Source organism: Zootoca vivipara, chromosome 4 (assembly GCF_963506605.1).
Source record: "Zootoca vivipara chromosome 4, rZooViv1.1, whole genome shotgun sequence".
Classification (NCBI taxonomy): Eukaryota; Metazoa; Chordata; class Lepidosauria; order Squamata; family Lacertidae; genus Zootoca; species Zootoca vivipara.
In genome coordinates this window covers 45,585,565-45,609,948 of record NC_083279.1, presented here as the reverse complement: position 1 = coordinate 45,609,948, position 24,384 = coordinate 45,585,565, and the positions used below count along the sequence as shown (strand labels likewise).

At 39.2% G+C, this 24,384-nt stretch overlaps 1 protein-coding gene across 1 annotated transcript in view; it reads right to left on the bottom strand.

Annotated features, from left to right (window-relative positions):
* The window catches only part of USP9X (ubiquitin specific peptidase 9 X-linked), a 68,555-nt gene that overhangs the window by 22,547 nt on the left and 21,624 nt on the right, over window positions 1–24,384 (bottom strand). The window contains exons 3-24 of the mRNA XM_035116677.2: window positions 23,275–23,420; window positions 22,687–22,766; window positions 21,322–21,434; window positions 20,856–21,074; window positions 19,528–19,643; window positions 17,307–17,558; window positions 17,085–17,223; window positions 15,775–15,927; window positions 14,567–14,671; window positions 12,345–12,551; window positions 11,350–11,486; window positions 10,390–10,523; window positions 9,740–9,827; window positions 7,360–7,702; window positions 4,423–4,518; window positions 3,811–4,022; window positions 2,439–2,679; window positions 2,096–2,245; window positions 1,875–1,995; window positions 1,241–1,371; window positions 676–954; window positions 435–560 (exon numbers count right to left, since the gene is read on the bottom strand). Of these exons, the coding sequence (XP_034972568.2) occupies window positions 435–560; window positions 676–954; window positions 1,241–1,371; window positions 1,875–1,995; window positions 2,096–2,245; window positions 2,439–2,679; window positions 3,811–4,022; window positions 4,423–4,518; window positions 7,360–7,702; window positions 9,740–9,827; window positions 10,390–10,523; window positions 11,350–11,486; window positions 12,345–12,551; window positions 14,567–14,671; window positions 15,775–15,927; window positions 17,085–17,223; window positions 17,307–17,558; window positions 19,528–19,643; window positions 20,856–21,074; window positions 21,322–21,434; window positions 22,687–22,766; window positions 23,275–23,420 (3,588 nt within the window). The remainder of the gene's footprint in view (window positions 1–434; window positions 561–675; window positions 955–1,240; window positions 1,372–1,874; window positions 1,996–2,095; window positions 2,246–2,438; window positions 2,680–3,810; window positions 4,023–4,422; window positions 4,519–7,359; window positions 7,703–9,739; window positions 9,828–10,389; window positions 10,524–11,349; window positions 11,487–12,344; window positions 12,552–14,566; window positions 14,672–15,774; window positions 15,928–17,084; window positions 17,224–17,306; window positions 17,559–19,527; window positions 19,644–20,855; window positions 21,075–21,321; window positions 21,435–22,686; window positions 22,767–23,274; window positions 23,421–24,384) is intronic.

Genomic DNA, 24,384 nt, shown 5'->3' with positions numbered 1-24,384 from the left:
CAGGGTCTCCAAACTAAGGCCCAGGGGCCGGATGCGGCCCAATCGCCTTCTAAATCTGGCACGTGAACGGTCCAGGAATCAGCATGTTTTTACATGAGTAGAATGTGTCCTTTTATTTAAAATGCATCTCTGGGTTATTTGTGGGGCATAGGAATTCGTTCCTTTTCCCCCTTCAAAATATAGTCCGGCCCCCCACAAGGTCTGAGGGACAGTGGACCGGCCCCCTGCTGAAAAGGTTTGCTGACCCCTGCATTAAGGTGTGACCATATGCCACCAAAGGAAGCTCCTTTTGTCAGGATGCGCACAAGGGACAGGCTTCTATTAAGGATATATAAGCAACTGCTGAGGAAAGTACAGATTCTCCTCTCTCACTCCCCAAGTCACTGACTTAAGCCTAAATCAGGAACTGAGGGAATAGTGAAAATTATACTAACCTCATCAGATATTTGCTGTGCAAGGCGTATTGCTACATTTCTTAGCATGCACTCTGAGGTTGGGTTGGGAATGTTCTGTAGAGCAGTTTGCAACACCACTGCTTGATCGTGAGTTGCTTGGTTGATCTGGAACATTTACAGATTAAGCAATACTAGTCAATATCAGACTTTAAATTTTTACTGGTTATCCAATCACAATAAAGCATTTACGATTTTGCTTTAAGAACAAAATTAACATTACCTGTGACACTGGACTTGTGCCCTCTACAACTGGCTGACAAGCTTCCGCCACAGCTCTCACATGGCCATAGCCAATTGCAGTTAGCAGTAGTTTTGCTATTTTTAGAGCATTTAGGTAGGCACCCCTTCTTGTTTCCATATCTGCATTTGGCAGGAAGTTATTTCTGGTCAGCATACTCAGCACAAGAGGTAAGCCACCACTTTTTAAGAAGTTGTACTGGAAGTCAGTGGCATCTTCTCCCAGAGGTAAATTGGCAGGCATTAACAAGGCATAAACTACCTGCAAGGGGGGAAAGTGGGAGAAAGAAAACAAGAAAAATCATTCAGCAAACTTTTAAACTAAGTATACTGAAATGCAAGATGAGAGGATGGTTTTTGCCTATTTGTTTCCTTTACATTTTGTGGTGAAGCTCTTTTTCCCCATGAGCAACGTTCCCCACAATCTAGTCCTATGGGAAGTGCTTGCAGTACTCTGTAATTTGGCTGTGATCCCTGAATTCAGTGTAAAAATAATACTAGAAGAAAATTTTCAAATATCAAAATATTAAAAATGAGATATTACAAACCTCTGTAAGATATAGCACTTGTGATGCAGAAGGGCCGAAGAAAAGAGAATCAAGGGATGGACTAAGGCTGCTGTCTCCGAGTTTTGCATGGTCTAAACAAATAGCTCTTAGTTTTTCTACAGTAGTGTTATCTGGAATAAAAGCACAATTTAAAAATGTTTCTTCTCACAGAGAATACAATATAGATTTCTGAAGCACTTTTGGAAAATGTAATACACTGAAACTGCAAAGGAATAGATCACTGAAGAACATGGATAATTTTTGTCTTTTTTTCTTTGAAAATCACATTTTGCTTCAGTCCCAAGACAAATTGCTGCAAACTGGAGAGATGGCATGCACTAGAAATTTTCCATGACCACCTCTTTCAGTATGTGTCTTCAAAGAACCCCAAAAACAATTTGAGGAAAAACAGCTTGATACTCGCTTTTGAACTTTCTGGAGTGGAAATGGCACAGTGCGGGTGCACTATTGCTCTGACTACTGCTTTTAAACACTCACACAGATGAAACTCCACACTGATTTTGAACTTGGATGATAGTTTAACATGCTGTTTGATTGTTTTGTACAGGTAGCTTCTAAGATGCTCTACATTTCAATTTCTATAAATAGAAAATACACTCAAAATAAATTTTACCTGGTGGCATCAATTTCATAAGGATCCGTGCACCATCTCTAAGAGGTGGCATATTTAGGCTACTGCCTAGGTCTGCAACTTGCCAAAGAAACGAGATATATCTAGGATGCAGTGACATGATCTAAAATAAAAGTAAAATCTGTCATGAGATACCAGCTCCTAATATCAGATAATAAATTTCAGTCTATAATTTTGAGTGTGTGTGTGTGTTCTTTACTTACAACTCCAGGCAAGCAACTTTCAACTTCTGGGTTTGGACCATCACTATAGTGGTTGCCATGGTTGCCTGGAGAACCAGTTGAGGAATCAGATGAGCTATCAGGGCTTGAAGGCATATTGGAACTTATCTGTGTAAGCTTGGCTGTAATTAGCTGGGGGGTGGGGAGTAACAGAAAGTGATAAAATGGAAAGATTGTACAAAATTGTTAAAACAGTAATCTTTCTAATAGCAAACTTGACTGAATACTATAGCTACTCACAAAACATGCCATTATTTCAAATTATATTTATGCATTCATAAAGAACTTTCAAAAATATCAGTGTATGATTATTTACAGTACTTACTGTTTTATCTTTGAGATTTAATTGTCCAATTAATTTTCTATCATCTGCTGGATCTACTAGCTCGCCTCCAATAAATAATTCTACTTTTGTATGTGCACTGTTGGCTTTAATGCGATTGAGAATGCAACGTCTAACTGAACCAATCGTGTCATTTGTATGGGACCAAACATCCAAGTCTTCCACTTGCCGACCTTGATTTGGAAAACGAACTACCAGAGAGATGTGTTTACCACGAAAAGCTCTGAGAAAAAAGATAAAGATAATACTAATTATAACAATGAAAAATCTTTAAAAGTGTTTACTACTGTCAGGGAGGCAATACCTTTATTTTAGGCCAGCCAAAATGTCACATTAGAACAATACCTAATAATTGTTCCAATAGGGATATTTTGCTGACATAGTTCACTTTACAGGTAGGTAGCCGTGTTGGTCTGGGTCGAAGTAAAATAAAAAAATTCCTTCAGTAGCACCTTAAAGACCAACTAAGTTTTTATTTTGGTATGAGCTTTCGGGTGCATGCACACTTCTTCAGATACCTTCAGATACACTTCAGATACCTTCAGATACACTTCTTCAGATATTCTTCAGATAGTTCACTTTAAAATGTAACGGTAAAGGTACCCCTGATCGTTAGGTCCAGTCGCGGACGACTTTGGGGATGCGGTGCTCATCTCGCTCTATAGATCGAGAAGGCGTTTGTGCATAGACAGCTTCTGGGTCATGTGGCCAGCATGACTAAGCCGCTTCTGGCGAACTAGAGCAGCGCATGGAAACGCTATTTACCTTGCCGCCAAAGCGGTACCATTTATCGACTTGCACTTGACGTGCTTTCGTACTGCTAGGTTGGCAGGAGCTGGGACCTAGCAACAGGAGCTCACCCCGTCGCGGGGATTGGAACCACCAACCTTCTGATCGGCAAGCCCTAGGCTCTGTGGTTTAGACCACAGCGCCACCCGCGTCCCTAAAGTTCACTTGTTAAGTTTTATTTTATTTTCAAAGGATTACATCACTCCAATAAAACTGGCAATCAGAAATTTTTGCTTACTTTTTAGTAATTCTTCTACTTGTTTGCTAGACTAAAGGGGAATAAATCTGAAAAAGTTATCTACAGCATATAATCTATATAATGGCCTGCATACAAGAAATGAATGGATTATCTTTTGCCTTTATGTATGTGGCAAAGAAATCAGAAATATAAGATTTATAATTCAACAAATATACTGTACCAATATACTAATATATTGTACACAGGCTATGTTATTTAAAAGTTTTTACACAATATGAGATGCACAGCAGAATCCTAACCACAATTACTCGGAAAATTAATTAATATTGCATCCTAATTCACCTAAGTTTTGAAATTTCCACAAACCTTGACATTGGTAGAATTGTTCGCTCTTCGTGGTAATCACTGTCACATTCATTTATATATTCCCTTAAAACAGTCAACACTCGCACCATTCTTATCGCTTCTTGCCTTGCACAATTAATACTGTCTTTATCGCCATCCAAAACACACAAAGTATCATAGGATGCTTTCAAACGATCAAAGCAGGACTGAATGAAGTCTTCATGGATTACTACCTACAGAAATGTCAAGAGATAGCTATATCTCAACAAAACAATAAAGAAGGCCACAAGAGAGACAAACTGTAATTTCATCTGTAATTTGCACGGATGACACTTATGAGCAGAAGATTCCAGCAACACTAGTACTTCTAACAGGCTTCAGTTTGTCAACAGAATTTTTGGAATGATGAAAATACATGGCAATTAACAACTTAAAAGCCATTAGTTAGTACGAATTCCTATTTGAATGAAGAGTCAGCTAAAGAAGAAATGTGTGTTCTCAAAGATTTACTTTTGTAAAACGGTCCTCAACCAAAGCATATGAAGGAAGGAGACTTTCATCAATGAAAATGGTAAAATGCTACCTATTTTTTTTTATTTAAAAAAAAACACCCAGTTCTTTTCATAATTTTACCTGATTTACTTGCAATCTCGGACCAAGATTGGTATAGATTTCCTTTAGTAGATCTATTGCTCGACTGGCAATGTCATCACTTCCTTGAATTACAACCTAAGGAAGAAATATAAAGCATATACCACTTTAACTTAAGCATTATGGCCTATGAGAATAAAATCTCTAAGTGCAATCGTGACAAAAATATGTATATAAAATCTACCGCAAATGGTCTATGGCCTATTATTGGCTTTGATACAACACACAGTAATATTATTTCATTTATGAATTATTTTCCATGAGACATCCCAAAGTGATTTACAATTTTTTCAAAAGTCATTAGATTCATCTATGACAACATCATACACACATGAAATAAATTTTCCCATCCTAGCCCATGAGATGAAATTAAAGCAATACATCAGAAATAACATCCAAAGAACGTAATAAGCCCTATCCCAGACAACCATTTATATAGAAAGCAATATACAGTTTATGCTAATCAAAAAGTTTTATAATGTGAAGGGAGTCTGATGTTTTCAGTTTTAGCCATATACGTAACAAAGCTGAACCTATCAGTTGCAAAATGATTTTATGCTTCAAACCTTGTGCCAATTTTATTTTATTAGTCTATTTTCCCCCAAATGCTATTTGCCATACATTATTGTACCACTCTGTCAAAAGAAATGCACTCTGAGTTCTTCCAGTATCTCATTACAAGCCTGGCCAATAGTAAAAAATAGCTTATTAGGGGTTTTAACTGTAAATTACTGTTGCCTCCCATTAAAAGATTGGGCAGTGCCAGCTCTGATCATTTAGAGGCTTACTTGACCAGCAATTGTGATTTACAACAGAACATATATAAAAACAAAACAACTGTATATATACAAACAAAATTAAATGACAACTATAAACAACAAACTTAAAACAGTAGCAAGCACCTACATAAAATCAATTCAAATACAAAATAGATACCAACTGAAATAAAGATTTTAGAAGGTTTGTAGAAAAAAATGAATGTATTTGGAAGGTGCTGAAATGATAATAGAGAATGTGCCTGTCTGATACGCAATGTGAAGGTTTTCAAAGTGTATGTGGCCCAATTTTTACACTGTGTAGAACAGACCTCCTGGCAGGATGCTCTCTCCTGCAGAATGGGTATGTAGGAGATGAGGTGATCTTTTAGATACCCTGGTCCACAGTGTATATGAGCTTTGTACACCAATACCAGCACCTGGAACCTAGTCTGGTAGCTTACTGGCAGCCTGTGCAATTCTTTCAGCAGTGGTGTCATATGATGATATTCCACCACAGTGAGCAGTCTAGCAGCCACATAGCTGTGGTTACTGGGCCAGTCTCAAGGGCAGCCCCAAATAGAATACATTGCAGTAATCCAATCTGGAGGTTACCAACACATGGAAAACAGTGGTTGGGCTGCAATGATCTAGAAACAGGTGCAGCTATCTTTCCAACTGAAGCTGGTGTACTGCACTCCTAGCTTCCGAGGTCACCTAGGCTTCTAGTGACAGAGAGGGGTCCAGGAGCATCCCCACACTAAGAACCTGCTCCTTCAGGAGGATACAACCCATCCAAAGCAGGCAATTGACCAATTATCCAGACTAGGAAACTGCTCATTCACAGCACCTCTGTTTCCCCAGGATTCAGAGACATTAGCTCACCACCAAGCGCAGGCACCAATCCGGGGCTTGTAAGGCTTCTTCCAATTCCAATTTTACAGAGAAATTGAGCTGGGTATCATCAATGTTTTCTGGACACCTCCTCTGGAACTATATTAACAGTGATACCAAGTTCTGCACAAATATGAGCAACCGTACCCTGCAAGTGCCTTGCAGCAATGTCAAAGCACATCTCCAAGAACTGTACTTAGGACTAGATTTCAAAAGCCCATTCACCCCTCAGGATGGCTACTTGAGGATGCAATAGCGGCACAGAAGCAAGCTTTCTTAGCTTCCATCACCAGCACACAGTAGGTACTATTATGTGGTTTCACCTGTTGTCAGTCATCTTTCATTTACAAAACTCACTATATTCCCTGGAGTTCCCTTGAAAACCAGGGCACCATTGGGATCCATAGCACCAAAGGACACATAGAACTGTTTGTGTCAATGGCACTTTCCATTGTGAGACCAGGGTCTTGGAAGGAGCACTAGATAATGCCATATGGAAAATCCCCCAAGTCCATGTGTTTCCAGGGGCAAATCTGCTGATTAAGTACTCCACTCCTGCAGGCTGAAGTCAAATGGTTGCTCCATAACAGGGTAATGCGAACATACCCCTGCCCCCCTCCAACATCAATCCATCTACCAGTCATCCTTTTGTAAATAAAAGATCAAGGCTATGTCCTGTTATTTGTCAGGTCAATTATGTACTGAGGCAGCCCCTTGGTTGCCATGGCAGCCATAATGTCCCAAATCAGCATGGATTTTGAAATCACCAAGTCTGGGAATTTTCCAACCCTACATCCAACACTTCTGCCAGTTTAGGTAGTGAGACAGCTGGACTAATTGAACAGAGGAAGAAAATAAGAGCAAACTACATAATTGGCAGCTTTCCTGACACTGATTGCCCTTTTACAATGTGACAGCAATGAACTGCCAAAGCCACAGTTGCAACCTGATACTCCACATATGACCTCAGGAAGCATTGGGTAGCTGCATGGACATAGCAGACATCTGCAGCAGCATTAGAAAAATTAAATATCTGTGGCAATCTCATATTCAACATCAAATGAGTTTTTCACCGAGACATGTGCTGATTTTGCACTTTGTTCAAATCACAGCATATCAAAATAGGCAATGCATAGCTGAAGTACACAGTAGAACTCACATGTAATAACACTTGCAGAACTTTTTTTTATTGGCCTAACCATACAAACCAACTTTTTTGTCAAATTACTATAAACTACATCTTGACTGTTAGATTTACTTTTACACTTACCCTCCAAAGGTAATCTAATCCTATTAACTCCAAGTCATCCATCATATAGGCTCGTCTCTTTGCAACTAGCTTCCCTTCTCGACAGTTCACAGCTTTGAAGAAACGTTCAAAACATTTCATTCCATTTTCTGTTAAGAGTGAAGGGTCCAACTGAAGAACATTGTTTTCAAAGAAGTCTTTATTTATGTCAGGGTCTAAATCCGGTTCATCTCCCATGAGTTTAGAATACCATTTAAAACAGGCTTCACGATCACACAGGTAGACTGCATTTTCAGCTAAACACTTCCATATTTGTTTTGCCTGAGGAGCACAGAGCCATAGTTGACCATCCTTCAGTAAAAATCTAGCATGAAACAGAGAGAAACAAGAAGTCATTAAAATTAGAAATGTTGCTCTAATTCTATGAACTAACATTTGGAACTCAGTAGCTGATGCTGTTTTCAACTGTTCTCAAATGTATTCATACATTCTGGAATATTCCTCAATACAATCACAGAAAAGAGAACAATCTATCTGGATTAAATAATATGCATATTATAAACTTGACATTTCACACAACTACTCTGAAGCTGAGGCTCCAATACTTTGGCCACCTCATGAGAAGAGAAGACTCCCTGGAAAAGACCCCGATGTTGGGAAAGATTGAGGGCACAAGGAGAAGGGGACGACAGAGGATGAGATGGTTGGACAGTGTTCTCGAAGCTATGAACATGAGTTTGACCAAACTGCGGGAGGCAGTGGAAGATAGGAGTGCCTGGCGTGCTATGGTCCATGGGGTCACGAAGAGTCGGACACGACTAAACAACAACAACAACAACTCTGTACACAAATGTCAGTCACATACTGACATGTGTAAGCTGGTAGAAGATGTTAGAATCCCAGGTATAAAAGAAAATTTGAGTTAAGCAAACAGATTGCCTTGGTATCATGCCAAGCAGCCTAGATAATTTGGTACAGTGGTGCCTCGCAAGTCGAAATTAATTCGTTCCGCAAGTCGTTTTGTATTGCAAAAATTTCGTCTTGCGGTTTTCCAATTTAAACAAAGCAAAGCAAAAATAATAATAATGCAAATAAATTCGTCTTGCGAGTTTTTCATTTCATGAGGCATTCGTCTTGCGAGGTACCACTGTATTATGTACTTTTTTGGACTAGTTGGCAGGTTCAATTTCATTGAATATCCTTCAGTCCTACAAAAAAATCCCAACTATTGATATCCCATAGATGCATCTGTCTCAGTACTATATGCAGAAAAATGCTTCAATAACTATCCAAAGCAGAATAGAGCAGTAGAGAAAATTGTGTACAAATTGCATAGAGAGAGTTGTGTGAATTTAACACAAAGTGTCTAACTACTGTGCCCAAAGAACAATTATTCTATCCAGTGGTCACACATGAATAAATGTACCTTTCCCCCATTAGTCCCAACTGATACGTTTCACAACTAGAAGGAACATGAGTAGTATCAGCCATAATCAGAACATTACCATGAATTTTTTTTATTTTGTTTTGACTACGGCAGACCAACACGGCTACCTACCTGTAACTATCCATCATCATAGTTAAGAATACGCGTGCTCTGATCTTAGAAGATTATTCTGGGCTTATCTCACCTAATATTAAAGGCTTTTTTCTAATAGCCAAGTGTGGGGTGTGGGTGTGGGTGTCTGTGCGTGTCTCTGTGTGTAAGCAATAATTGCAGGGATGTCAGAGTACACTTAAGTGAGGAACTTTGTCTGTGGAATGGCCACTTGGCTAGGAATATTCATTCTCTATATTTTCAGATCATACGAACATTAGGACTTGCACATGAGTAATCTCTTTCCTTGACCGAGGTACTGCATGCCTCTTTCTAATCCCTTGTATATGGAAAGGTTTCTAGTGTTAACACGTATCATTGCTGTCCTACCATCAGAAAACCTTCAAACATGTTTTGATGAAACAATGGATATGTCTGCATCAGCTGTACTCAGACTAAAAAGGTACCAGTACACTCTCTGCAGCAAAGCAATTAAGCAGTAACTCAACTAGTCAGAATAAAGATTATCAGTGCTTGCATTAGGAGCAATAAAGAGAGCTGGTATGTGGATAAATGAAAGCAGCCAATGAGTCTTCGTCTGGGACACGGGAATGAGACAAATAAAGGGATTGTGCATTCTAGCTGGTAGACCTGCAACCAAAGAGCATGCAAGAGGGACTTGTTTTTAGCCATGTGCCTTACTGCGACCTTGTCTAGAAATAGATTCAGCCACAAGAAGACAAATATCATTTTGTGGATCAGCTGTTCTCAACAGCAAAAAGGAGCATTCATTTTTTTTGCTTTTTGAACAGCACAGATTGCTACTTTTACACCCAATGTAAAGCAAGAATCACTAAAACCAACCGTAGGAAGTTCAGACGTTCTTGGACTTCTTGCACATGACTGTATCTACTCCCTGGTCTTACAGTTTGTGGATCGTATTCCCCATGCTCTGAAATTTTAATACAAGATATTATAATACATTTTTTTATAAATCCAACAGCAAAACCTTTTCAGTTTTTCTCTAAAGGACATTCCATTATGTTCAAGAAAGTGCTTAGGATTGCATACATTTTTAAGTTTCTTATCCAGTCTTATCTATTAAAAGGGTATTTAATATTAATGACGACTTTTCTATTTGAAAGGTATATGCAAAGTTTACATTTCAACAACAATTTACTTTTACAAAATTACTTTGGAAAATTATCAGAAGCTCCCCAATATTAGATACCATATTTGGGAGATATAAATTTGTCAATCACAGCACATTTTATAGCTATTGTAAAAATACACGAATATACACAAAATTGGCAGCTTTGCCAATAAAATTATTCTGCTCCTCCCCACCTTCATCAATGAATTATTTGCTTAAATATGTACAGTTGGGTCTGGAAAAATACCTAAAGTAGAATCTAGGCTGAAGGTGACTTTCCCACTTCCTTCAGCATATAAGGAGGAAATAAATAGCAATATATCTCATAATGTAGTTCTAGACAAAATTAAATTTAACTCACCTTTAGCATACTGTCTCATGCTTTCCATATACGCTGAAAGATTTTCTGCAACTAAAGTTACTAGAGCATGATTGTGCTGAAGTTGATTGATTAAGTCATGGCGATAAAACACATGGGGGCTTCGCTGAGTTTGACTGCAGTTTAAACACACATCAAAGTGTTACAAGTCCTAGTACTGAGAGTTCCAAACAATCCATTCCAAATGGCTAGCATATTGCAAAACTATGCACACTCCCTCCCAAAGCTCCTAATCCCCTTAGTTATGGGAGGGGTTCAGGGACTTGAGCAGACCAATTAGTTCTCCCCAGTTTTGTCTCTTTTATTTTCAATGACTGCATTAAAATTCTGTGTCTCAACTTCTCTCAACCATAGCACTGACATACTCATGCAGACTGCCAAGCTTCTGATTGCCCTTTAAGTCTTTATTCCCCTTACCCCAAGACAAGAGCTTCCCACAGAAAACACTGAAAAAAAATTCAGTGTTTTAGTATAATTGTGATTGGGCAGCAGTGCCCTCACCCCAAGGTAACAGCAAAGACATGAGTTCTTGTCTTCAGCATTCAGTGTGAAACAAGTTCCATCTTCAGACTATGGAGTGAGTTACTCCCAATTTTCTGGCTTCTATAGGCTTCAGCTTTACAAATGCCATAAGCCAATTTAACTGAAAGGAATGAGCAATGAGAACCAGGGGGAGATGATCTGATCGTCAGGCAGGAGAGAAAAAATTGAGGAGACTGCACTTGCCTGCCAGAGTTCTCTGCTCTCCTGCCTCCGTCATGTGATTAGAGAAGTTACCCACCCCATCCATTTGGGTCATCAGCAACCATCTCAAATGGAATTGCATCCATTATGAATTAATATTTCCCATTATATTTCAGCAATACTAATGGATTATGTGAACTGTGTACCCTTTTCTAGCAGAACACATTAAAGAAATGAAAGTTTATATTAAAGTCTCACCTCAAGTTTTGTGGTGCTTCACCAAACAAACTACAAATTTCCCTAATTTGTTTCAATGCAGGAATGACCCATTTATCATTTGTGCGAAGCTCTTCTATAAAACGATCTATCCATTGTATTTTTTGTGTATCTCGATCCTTAAAAAACAAATATTTTTATTTTAGCTTGCAACAATTAAATAATTTCAAAGTGGTTTATCCATTTCAGGCTCCTTGTTTTAAATACTTTGGAACTGAATCATTAGGTTAGAAAACACCCTACAAGAGAAGTTAACCAACAAACTCAAAATAGCACAGATAGAAGCAAAGGAGGGTACCTTCAGCCCAATATGGGTCTCCTTCATCACATACACAGCACCACAGGACAATGACCAACCCTTCCCCACAACATCTAATAACATATGTTTTTATCCCTTTGGTGTCTGCTGTCCTGGTATCCTTTTGAGAGGAGGGCTGGGTACAAATTCAATACATAAATAATATGGACACCATGGCAAGCTCTCGTTAACACTAATCAAAGGGGAGGAAGACAAAGTGAAGCTGAAAGGGAAGGAGAACATATGCCAGCCCATAGCTTGCTCATAATCCTCTAAACTATGGTTAGGAGTATGGTTTTCCTTTATTTTTTGTGAAAATAATACAACAGTCTTAAAGCCTCTATAGTATCAAATCCCAGTGTTAACACCAATGGGACTATGGATTATTGGACATACATGAATTAACCTTGTGTTCACAAGTTCCCTTCATCACATGCTCTAATTTCAATAAGTCCCATCACCAGAAACAATTTCTTGCTACATCTGAATTGTCAAACTATGATTTTCATAACCCATCTAAACCAGGGATCCAATCCTAATCTGAAAGGATTCAACAGCAAGGTCACCATTTCATATTTAACAGCATACTAGTTGCTGTTAAGGAGAGAGAAAGGTAGGAACACACAAGCATAACATCAGCCAACCCAAAGTCAATGACTACCAAACAAAATATATTTACCTGAGAACAACTATAATCTAAGATTTTAATGTGGGCACTGAGAGCCAAGTCCATGATATCAACTGGAACATCATCACTATGTGCTAAATTCCATAGAAGGTTCAGTACTTTGTGAGCCATCACACCATCTTTATCATCTTCTGCAAGACGACGAATTAACTCAAGTAGCTTTTCACGCTGCTTTTTGCTTGCATTTGTCCAACTTGCCTAGAAAATAAAGGGACACCACCAGAATATTTTAATGTGGCACAAAAATTAAAGTTATGTGAATTGAAATACTAAAAGTGTTAAAATTAAGTTATATTGTTAAAATGCAAATTAAGCTGTGGTAGTAATTCTACTGTTCTTTCCAGTAACACCAATTAGGATGTCAGCATGAAGTAGCTTACCAAAAACTGGAAGAACTAAGCTATTTTTAGATAATTTTCAAATACTTCACTTGAATGGATTTGTAATCAGTAATAATGTTAATTGTTCAGTGACTGCATTTCACAGTAATAGGCAATAATAGGAAGCCAGACAGAAAGGCCTCTTCTTCTCCCATTCAAAATAAATCCATGGCCCTGCTTCAGCAGAAGAGCAGAAACCAAGCAAATTTTACTTTGTTACCCAATATTGTTAAGAATTGCCCTACTGAATCAGGCCAAAGTCCCATCAACACCAGCATCAACTTGTAAGTGGCCAAACAGACTATGGGAAGTTCACACACAGTAGATGAGCACAATCTGCACTTTTGAATACCAGCGACAGGTATTCAAAAGCGTACCGTCTCCAACAATGGATGCCATATATACCCTCCATGGCTAGCAGCTATTGATGGCGTCATCCTTCATGAATTTGCCTAATCCTCTTTTAAAATCATCCAAATTGGTGGTAATCTCTACACCTTCTAGGAGTGAATTCTGTTGTTTATGCCTTAAGTGAAATAATATTTCATTTCGCCCATCTAGAATCTTCCAACATTGGCTTCATTGGATAGCCCTGGATTCTACTATTATGAGAGGGTGAAAAGGCATTGGTCATGAGTTTGAAGGGGATATCTGTATCCACATAGAGTATACAGTGGTGCCTCGCTAGACAAATTTAATTCGTTCCGACGGTCAATTCATACTACAAAAAATTCGTTTTGCGAGGCACTGTTTCCCATAGGAATGCATTAAAAGGTAATTAATGCGTTCCTATGGGCTCCGGGGGACTGGCAGCAGTCACAGAGCAGGGATCGGATGAGTCACAGAGCGGGGATCGGACGAGATCAGGATCTTTCCTCCACTTTCCCCCCACCCCGCCCAACACAGAAGCCTGTCCGATCCCCGCTGTGTGACAGGTGGGGTGGGGGGAAAGCGGAGGAAGGAACGGATCCGTTCCTCCACTTCTCCCCCCCTTCTTCCCGCACTAGTTCCCCTTTGTGTTCCACTAGTCTCTGCCGGTTGCCCCTCACTGCTCGCGGCAACCGGCAGAGACCAGCGGAACACAAAGGGGAACTAGCTGCAGCGCGAGAAAAAGGCGAAGGAAGATCAGCTGACAGGCAATGACAGCTCATCTTCCTTTGCCTTCTTTCCACTCTACAGGTGGTTCCCCTTTCACTAGAGGAATACCCTATAGGTTTTGTGATCGGACGTTTTTATGGCCACGCTTCGCAAGACGAAGCAGCGGCCATAGAAAACCTCGTCGTCTTGTGAGGCAACCTCCGATCGCAAAACCCATTCGTCTAGCGAAAAATTCGTCTAGCAGGGCATTCGTCTAGCGAGGCACCACTGTATCTGCTGCCGTTATAGGACTTCAGCACCACCTGGTGGTTGATGGCAAAACTGCTGCTCAAACAAAGACTTCCTTGTTGCATTCTCCCACGAGCCCTCAATATAAGCCAAAACATCCCGGAGAGGACTGAACAGTAAATATGGTTTCTTGACCCCCTTCATCCTTTGAAAATTCATCTGCCACCCACTAAAATATGCACACTAAACACTGAGAGGCTGCTTTTCCACATGACGACACATAACATTTGCTCCTCCCAATTCGGTAAAGCTGAAGTACAAAAAACTCAGGACGCTGGAGGAGCTTAGCTTATCCCCAAGTCCAATGATAGTAAAGCACTGAAGAGAAGAAAGCACTGAAGGGAAGGGCTAAGGGCTCAAGTTCCTTTATTACCAGCAACTCCCACTGTTGACCCTGAGGCTGTCACTTGCTCCAATTAATAACAGCAGATAAATATGTATGCTTACCTTGAAACAATCAAATAGGTGGTCAAGTTGTTCAGGAGAGAAATCCCAGGCCAGTTTTGCAAGGAGGTCATGTACATTCTTCACAATGGCTTCATGTTTTCCTGCCTTGATAAGAAAGTGTTAACACCACTTACTGCTATCTCTACACAAGACAGGATTGTCTTTATTTTTATGAGACTTAGAATTTCTATTACAACCATTTCCCCGCATGTTATCCTACAAAGTGGAATTGACCTGCACTAACAGCGACCTTAGAACAATTCTTGTAAAACTAGCACTGTTCTCATCCTGTTCTCATTTTTCTGTGGCAGGTTGGAAAAGATAGCTTATATAATACCTCAGACTTTAAACTGCACTTATCTCTTGCTCTCCTGACTTTTTCAATTCATATTCTTTAAAACCCTTTTGCCTTTTTATTTACAAAATCGATACTCTATATAAAGAGGCTAGATGATCTGTTTACAGATCATCATTACATTTCCCAAAGAAAGCTACAGGCAGTAGTTGATACTCCTTCATATTTTTAATGCACATTTGCTTCTGAACATTTAAGCTAATAAAAATTGTGGGGTTTTTTAAATTTACACTTTAGAATTGTAACTGACTTAGAGCAACAGCAACACTAGGCTTAAATCTTCCTGTTCCAAAACATTAATAAAACTTAAATAGCCAAGTTTGAAAAAGCAGGCAATTAGCACTAAGATCACAATGTCAGCTCAATCTACTAAACCCATTTAACTTAATAATAACATTTATATAGCCTTCCCAGTGTGCATGGCACTTCACAGAGCAACAAGCTTACCATACACAAAACAGAGAAAGGAAAGGCAGGATAAATCAAAGAATGTGCAATTGTTTCAGTTATATGTGTTTATGCTGTAGGGGATGGAAATGGGTTGATCAAAAGGCAAAAGCTACAATGTTTAACTTCTTAAATCTGGTGATTCAAGAAAAAAGAGCACCAATAATTCATCAGGCTTCCTATGCCACATTTAGCTTCCTTCTTTTGGTAGCACAGCATGTGAACTAACCAAAAGTTGGTGTCCACCACAGAAAAACATAACATAATAAACCATGGTATTTGCAGACAGACTGATGAATTATAATTTAACATCTATATCACACAATATAAGCAACTCCAACTCATGCATGATAAGTAGTTCAAAATAAATTGCTCTCACTCGAGGTGACAGTTGTTTAATCCCTACCTGTGCAGCCCAAATGTTGTCAAGGTCTTGCAAGGTGAGGGCCTTTTCTTTGATGACAAAACGAAGAATTTTCTCTAATTTTTCTACATACTGAGGTTGATGTAGACTATCCCTTAACACAATCGATAAGATATTATTCTGTTGAATCCACTCCTAAATTTAAGAAGGTAAAGAAAATTTCAGGTGACAGCAAGCAGTACATTATAAACACGCCCAAAAGATGAAAGAGCCAGACTTATTTTTGTAACAATATGGAACAGGGGGTCCAACTCTGATCACCAGAGTTTATCTGATTCATAAGCAATGTTATCTACTGGCAATTCCACATATTAAACTATTCAGGCACAATATACTATAGGCATGTAAGCAGATACCAAAAGTAATGCCAAGAACCAACTATTTGGCAGAAGCACCAAAAGCCATTTCACAGAAGCACCAAAAGGGAGATGCTTGTTACAGCAGGGGTGGCTAACCTATGGCCCTCCAGATGTTGAACTACAATTCCTATCAATCCCTGGTCATTGGCCATGCTGGCTGCAGTTGATGGAAGTTGGGAGTACACCTGGTTACCTATCTGAGTTAAACAACAGGCAAACAGAGCAACTTTCAGAAGTGCTGATAGTACAACTCACAATATCTGTTCATTTTCTCATTTTCCCAGTTATTCCCTTCCATTTCTGCACCTTGTCCTAATCATTCCAGCCGCTATAACATGATGTTGTGGGACTACAATTCTCAACCACTCCTGATCATTGGTCATACTGGCTGGGGCATGATGGGACGTTGGAGTCCAAGAACATCTGGAAGGCCACAAATTCCCTGCTCCCACTCATGTTGCAGTATTAAAATTAAATCTTCCACCATCAACCCCACTAAATTTGAGCATAGAGTAGAAAGTACACAGGGCATGGTGAGAAAAGTCTTAGCTCCACTGAGCTATTTATGACATGGCTTTAAGTTGAAGTCCAACTATATTTGAAGGACCACAGGTTCCCCACTCTTGGTTTAGATACCTTACTGGAAATGGTTTTGTTACACCAAGTCTTTGGTTCTTGAATTTTTACCATATGCTGAGCTTTTTAGTGGGTCGTTTTGAGTTTGGTTTTATCAAATACTGTATATTTTTGTTTTGATTGTTACTTACATTTTAATGTCTTATTGTTTTTAATCTCATAAGCTACTTTGTGTCCATAGACAACAAAACAAGGTAAAATAATAAAATCAAAATCAAAGTTAAGGAAAACATATCCTGGAAAGAAAGGCAGACAAATGCTTTGAATGGATACAATGATATAATTCAAAGAACTTACTGCCATTCTTTCTGCTGTAAGCCATTCCTCCTCTTCGGGATTGCCATGCCGATGAGTGTAATAGGACACACTAGATATCACCTTGTTAACTTCATTTAGTGCATTCATTTTTCCATTAAATGATGAAATTTGCAACAACCTGTGGAGAAATGTTTGTATAAGAGAAGCAGAATCGGATACCAAACACAGAAAGCACTGTAGTCATAAAATAAAATGCCTTACCTAAGTATCATTTTTAATCTAAATATTTCTAGGTTTTTTACAGTTTCCTCTTGCCCTGGAACTCTTGAGGCTAAGTTCTTTAGAGATTTGATTATCATTGACAAAGCATCATTTTTGGCTTCATTCTTGGCTTCTTTTTTCAGTTCATCATCAGTTAAGTTTTCTAAAAACTGTGGAACCATTTCTATAATTGGAAGGAAGTATTTCTTCACTGTATGCAGTGTTAGAAACTCATAGCACTGTCCAAATGGTCTGGAGAGAGAAAAAACAGTATAAAAAGCTTAAAGTAGTATTCAGGGGAATCAGTATTTACTAAAATTTTGTACAAACCAGCCAAAGTATTATCCCTCCCCACATGTTGCCATCCCATTAGCAGATGATGAATGTTGTGGTTTCCAGGTATTTTTGAGGGGCAATATGTGAATTGGATACCCCCCAAACACCACTAACACTGGAGCTCCTCCTGGTGGCCACCATGTTCCCTCTACCCACTGAAGCAATGCTTTATGGCAGGCTTCCTCAAACTTGGCCCTCCAGATGTTTTTGGTCTACAACTCCCATGATCCCTAGCTAGCAGGACCAGTGGTCAGGGACGATGAGAATTGTAGTCTCAAAACATCTGGAGGGCCACATTTGAGGAAGCCTGCTTCATGACAACAAAGTGTCAAACTGACAGAGGCTACTGTGGGAAAATTAGTGCCCCTCTCCCCACTTGGACTCCCATTCTGCCCCAGAAGCTCCTGCCAAAATGACATCTCATGACATTGTTCCAAGGGCCTTTGTGAGTGTAAATAGTGGACATCAATACATCAATAACTGAAAAAAGATCTTGCTGTATCTCAACACCATTAATTTCATCCCAGATCTTGACCACTTCCATACTATTCAAGATAAATGTTCTCTACAAAGAGCTGAACTGCTAACAAAATGGCTCTGGCTGAGTTTGTATGTATCTCTCTTCCAAGAGCACTGGGGGTAAGGTTCCTTAGGTCCTTATACACAGACGCAACTCCCTACTGTATATGTAATATCCTCTTGCCCCAACTCATTACAATCCAGATGTGCCCAATTTTCTACATAAGAAACAATACAGGGTGCAGAAAGTTCAAATGGAGTGGTGGTCCTCCACCAGGAACAGACGTAGCTCACCAAAGCTTCAGCATTCTATTTCAACAGCAAACTGCTACTGGGGAAACACTGAAACCTCACAACAAACCTTGGCTTTCATCAGTCTCATTGCCGTAATTTCCAATAAATTATAGTTCCTAATTAAGGTCACCTGCCCAAAAGCTGAGCTTGCGAGATCAAAGTGAAGAAGAAAAAATAAGGTCTTCTGAAAGCGTGTAAGTTTTAAAGCTAATCTGTATGGTAATTAAGGTACAGTAGTTTTATAAATCTTTGCTCCTAGACTGCAAACCCTAAATGACAAAATATCTATTTTTTGAACCAATTGGCTCTTTTTGCAATCAAGCTAAACAGAATGTGCCTAGCTTAGCATTTGCAAAGAAGGTAGTATACTGTTTTCATTCTCTTCTTCCCTTTCAAAAAAGCTCAGAGCTGCTAACAATAAATCACACTAGAGGGTATATATACTTCACAAAAGTAACAAAAACTGCAGCACATCCATTCTCATGCACTACTGAAGAAACCAGAAGACTTCTGAATCTATTATTCAGACTTAATGCTCACTTGCTTGCACAAGCTGGGGCATCAGATTTTCATCAATCTTGCCCCACACACACGCAACAGCACTCCCGTGGTAAAGCCAATGATGAGAGAGAGAAACTAACTCAAATAATAATAATAATAATAATAATAATAATAATAATAATAATAATATTTATACCCCGCCCATCTGGCTGGGTTTCCCCAGCCACTCTGGGCGGCTTCCAACAGAAAAATAAAACACAATAATCTATTAAACATTAAAAGCCTCCCTGAACAGGGCTGCCTTCAGATGTCTTCTAAAAGTCTGGTAGTTGTTTTCCTCTTTGACATCTGTTGGTAGGGCGTTCCACAGGGCAGGCGCCACCACCGAGAAGGCCCTCTGCCTAGTTCCCTGCAACTTGGCTTCTCGCAACGAGGGAACCGCCAGAAGGCCCTTGGTGCTGGACCTCAGTGTCCGGGCAGAATGATGGAGGTGGAGACGCTCCTTCAGGTATACTGGACCGAGGGATCAAGGGATACTGTTATTCAGTTGATACATAGAAAAAGGACTTACTTGATGAGAGCTGCAATAATCTGAACATTCAATGCTGATCCACTCATAAAACGATCGTGTAAGATCTGAAACCCATTTAATGTGCCAAACTTGTTGATGAGATCTACTAGCCAGCCCTGCAAAACAAATTTTCCTGCTTTACATGTCATTCTACCAACACATATTTACATTGCAAAGAACAAGTCCTACTTTTGGTCACAATTAGAAGTAAATATACACCTTTAACCATGATTATCCTCTCATGTACTGTTAATAATTTCAAAATATTTTGCAAGTTGTGATAACACAAGCAATTCAGTATTAAACTATTATAAAAGACAGGTATTTCTGAACAAGAGAGCTTTTATGCACAGTAATCTGTTACCGGTATCTTCTGCCCGAATTAATACAAGATTTCCTTTTAGGTTAGAAACCAGAAGCGAATACAGATTAATGGGGTGTGGGGGACAGTTTTAGTATATGGAGATCATCATAACAGCCTCAGCCAAAAGCTATATTGACCTCCTTTTGAAGTTCCAGTCATGTGAACTGAGACTTCCCAACACCTTGAGGCTCCAAGGGACTTAGCCTTGAAACAAACATACCAATTTATACACTTCAATGAAGTTAGCAACTTTCACAAATTTTAACATCAACTTTTTTGGCTGTGATTTGATACATTTGCAACTACAGTCGTACCTTTGTTTTCGAACAACTTAGTTGTCGAACATTTTGGCTCGCGAACGCCGCAAACCCAGAAGTGACTGTTCCAGTTTGCAAACTATTTTTGGAAGCCAAATGTCTGAAGGGGCTTCCATGGCTTCTGATTGGCTGCAGGAGTTTCCTACAGCCAATCAGAAGCTGCGCTTTGGTTTTTTAACGTTTTGGAAGACGAACAGACTTCCAGAACGGATTCCGTTCGACTTCCAAGGTACGACTGTACATTAAGGCTAATGATACTTAGTTTACAAATCCTGGTTAAGACAGAAGCATGTTTAGCATTAGCCAATGTACATTTCACAGTAGATTTTAAAAAAACCATGATGAAGTCTGACAGAAAATAGTGAAGAGAATTCATTTTAAGATTAATATTTAAGATTATATCTAGCTCTGATTTGTGCCTAAGCACAATGCAGGCTGCAGCACATGTATATGTGTCTACGGCTTTTATGTCTTGATTAAGAATGCACTAAGAAGCAGGTAGAGAGTACAGTTTCTGCTTCACCTGGTTCTTACTTTTCCAACTTAGCAAAAACCGAAGAGGCAAACCAATACCCCAGAAAACAACTGTCCAGAAATGTCTTAAGTGAGACTGATCACTGTTGGTTCAAAATTTCAAATCAACACACCTTTGGTGACCGTGGGTCTGGAGGACGAGCATAAAGTTCATCTTCAGCCAGCTGAACTCCAGCAGGAACAGTTTCAGAGGGACGTGTACCATTGTAAAGATGGAATTTGCAATGAGGATTTAAGGCCATTGCAAGAAGTTCAAGAAGAGGAAACCAATCTTGGGCCAGCTTCGCCACACAGAGTTCAACTAGACGGTGAGTGTTGTTAATGATACATCTCTATTAAGAAAAAATACTTTATATAGACTTGCTTGGTAGTGAAATTCCTTATCAGAGTAAAGAAAATTCTATAAACCTTTCTTGCATGAAATTATTTATTTCAAACCGTACAAATTTAAGCTACAGGAATTATATAGTAAAAGTAAGGCAACAATTTTCACAAGTGTCACAGTTAATTAATCAGTTTTTACCATACTGAAGCTGTTGAAATCACGGATACATGAATGGGTAGCTAAAACAAACTTACATGAATCTCAAATTTCCAGCCACTCACTGCCTCATCTGTAAGGATTTTTGTGAAAGAGATAGTTAACCCATCTCGAAAAAATCGCTGACATGCTTCACTTTTAACATCAAGGCCTGTGTAAAAAGAGATCATCAAAGAATTAAGTTTACTTGGTGTCATACACTAACTACTAAATTACCAACAGTAAAACATTTAGAAAATGCTTCGAAAGAAAGCTGTTTAATACATTTAATACTTATTATACTTTAACATTACATAGACTCTATATCCATGCAATAGTTTAACTACTGTTAGTTATTTTTCTATGCATGTTACTAGCCTTCAAGGTTGCAGGAAACACTACACTGCAGACATTAATTGCCCAGAAGCTAGGAAGTCCCTATCAAGAAGTTTGCAATAGCTAAAAGAAGTAGGGTTATCATTTTTATTATCCTTATCATTTATTTCCTCTCAACCTTGCAATCTTGCTTCTGTGCAACTCCCTCTACTAGTCAGCCCCCAATCAACCTGCCTTTCTCCAACTTGCAATGGATCTGAAGGCAAATTAGACCTGAAACTGACTCCCAACATTGATTCTATTAGTTGAGCACTTTCTCCTGTGCTAATTCTTTAGAAATGCATCAAATCTTTCACCTGTAGAAACACAAATGATTTAAACTAAAAACTGTAAAAATCCAATTATCTTCTTATAATCTGTACAATTCCTACAAGATGGGTCACTATCATCATCTTCCCAAATGCAAACAAGACCAAGCCGCTTGCTCAATACTGCCTACTGAGTTTAAATTGTAACCCATGGACTTCCCAAGTCATAGCTCACTCTCAGCCACTATGTACAATAATTCTTCAACTACTAAAATGCTGTTTAGATATACAAATGAAAGTTCTCCAACAAAACAAAACATATTTCTAAACTTACCTATTTACTCATTTCATTGAACACTATGGGTGTTCCCCCATTTGCACAGGGTTTGTGTTCCAGGCCCCCGTGCACATAAACGAAAATCCGCAAGTGCGGAGAATCCTCTAAAAAGCCTCTAAATTCCCGTCTTTTTCCTGCTCTCCAGCTCTCTCTTCCCACAACTCTCTCTTCAATTAGAGTTGAAGTTCTGGGGCCAGCTGGAGGATGCACAGAAAAGCGGCAGCGGCTGCACCACTGCACACATCAGCTGCTAAGCCTATCAGCCTAAACAAAGCCCTGCTGCCCCGCCCGTCTCTTTGGGGATTCCTCAGGCACCAGGAAGGGTCCCTTGCAAGCCACGAGGACTCTCCAGCTCTCTCCCATTTCCTGGCTTGAATCTATTTATTTCTTTATCTCCCTGTATACACAGTCAAGTAGTTAGTAAAGCTAGCAATTCAACTTACCTTTTTTACTAAGCTCAATAGCAGCTTCTAGAAGAACTTCTAACTCCCCTTTAGGCAATACAGGAACAACCCATCGAGGTCTAAGAAAACATTAGAATTAGAATATAGTATTTCAGATTCAGGTAGGTAGCCGTGTTGGTCTAATGCAGTCGAAATACATTAAAAAATTGTCAAGTAGCACCTTAGATTGTCAAGCTTTCGTGTGCATGCATGATTGTCAAGCTTTCGTGTGTATCTGAAGAAGTGTGCATGCACACGAAAACTTATATCCAGAACATACTTAGTTGGTCTCTAAGGTGCTACTTGACAGTTTTTTATTTATAATATTTCAATTTGACATGAAATCTAACTTCCCCCCTTCAATGTCCTTCATCTGGAAAAGATGAAATAATTTGAGCCACAAATTAACACACTGCCTGAAAAATCTGCCACTCTCACTTCCTTGCAGTCCTATTGAGCATTAAGCATTTTGGGTTTATATATTTTTTTAATCCTACGGAAAAAATTCTGCTAACTAAACAACTTATAAGCACATCCTGCTTTAATTATGAAATACTGTGTATGGCAGATACACCATATATAAAATACCTGTTAATCATGTCATCCAACTTGGCCAGGTCAGTGTGTGGAAATGCAGGCTCCTCATCTTCAAGCTGTGGTGGAGCATCACCTTGACCCTGTTCATCAGGGGGTGTAGCTGGGGAATTCTCATTTGAAGAATCAGGGGAAGAAGTCTGAATTAGAAAATATATAGTTATGTAAACCACTCAAATACTGAAATTCTTGCATTTTTTAAAAAATTACGGTGTCATCATACAGTTTAATCAAGTTTAAATGTCTCCTAATAATATTCAAATGGTATACCTTCCCCCCCCAACCTTTCAAGGGTAAATGTATCTCTTTCTTCTTCGTATTTATGCTGCACAGGACAGTTATTTCACACTTTCATTTTAATCACATTTGTACTACATTTGTGGTTTTAGTTTTCAACATATAACTCTGCAAATTTCCTTTCCCCCATGTACTAAATTTAATAGCTTTTCTAAATCACAACCCCCTCCAAAATCAAAACATAAGCTTTGATATGGTCCTCCTGGTCATAGGTCATAATTCTAACTCAGTAGCTGCCATGTGTGGTGGGATAGACCCAACCTTCTGACACCAGCATCACTGCTACTTCCCTGGATGAGGCTGTGACAAGGCAGGACAGCAGCAAATTTGGGCCTGTGCAGGGAGCACTGGTGAGATCACACTGGTCTACCACACACTACTGCAAATGTAATGAGTTCAACACCTCTATGCAATGTAATGCACGAATAACACAAGCAACATCCACAGCAGCCTGAAACCTATAAAATTCAGTCTCAATCAGGTGCCCTCCGAGTCCTCCTGTAGGGCAAGCACTTTACATTCCAAGCATAATGAAGAAAAAAGCCACTTTCCACCAAGTTCTATGCTCAGGGATAGCAAACACAGTGCCCTCCAGAGGTTTTTGACTACAGCTCCAATCAGCCCAGCTAGCATGGCCAATGGAAGCCCAAAACATCTGGAGAAAAGAATGCTGACTACCCCTGCTCTATTTGCTACTGAGAACACCAGTGAACATCTATTCCAGTTGCCTGCATGTTTCCTTGGCAATATTTACACAATTTTAATGTAAGCAAACTTTTTCTGTATGTTCTATAGTTCTTTACTGAG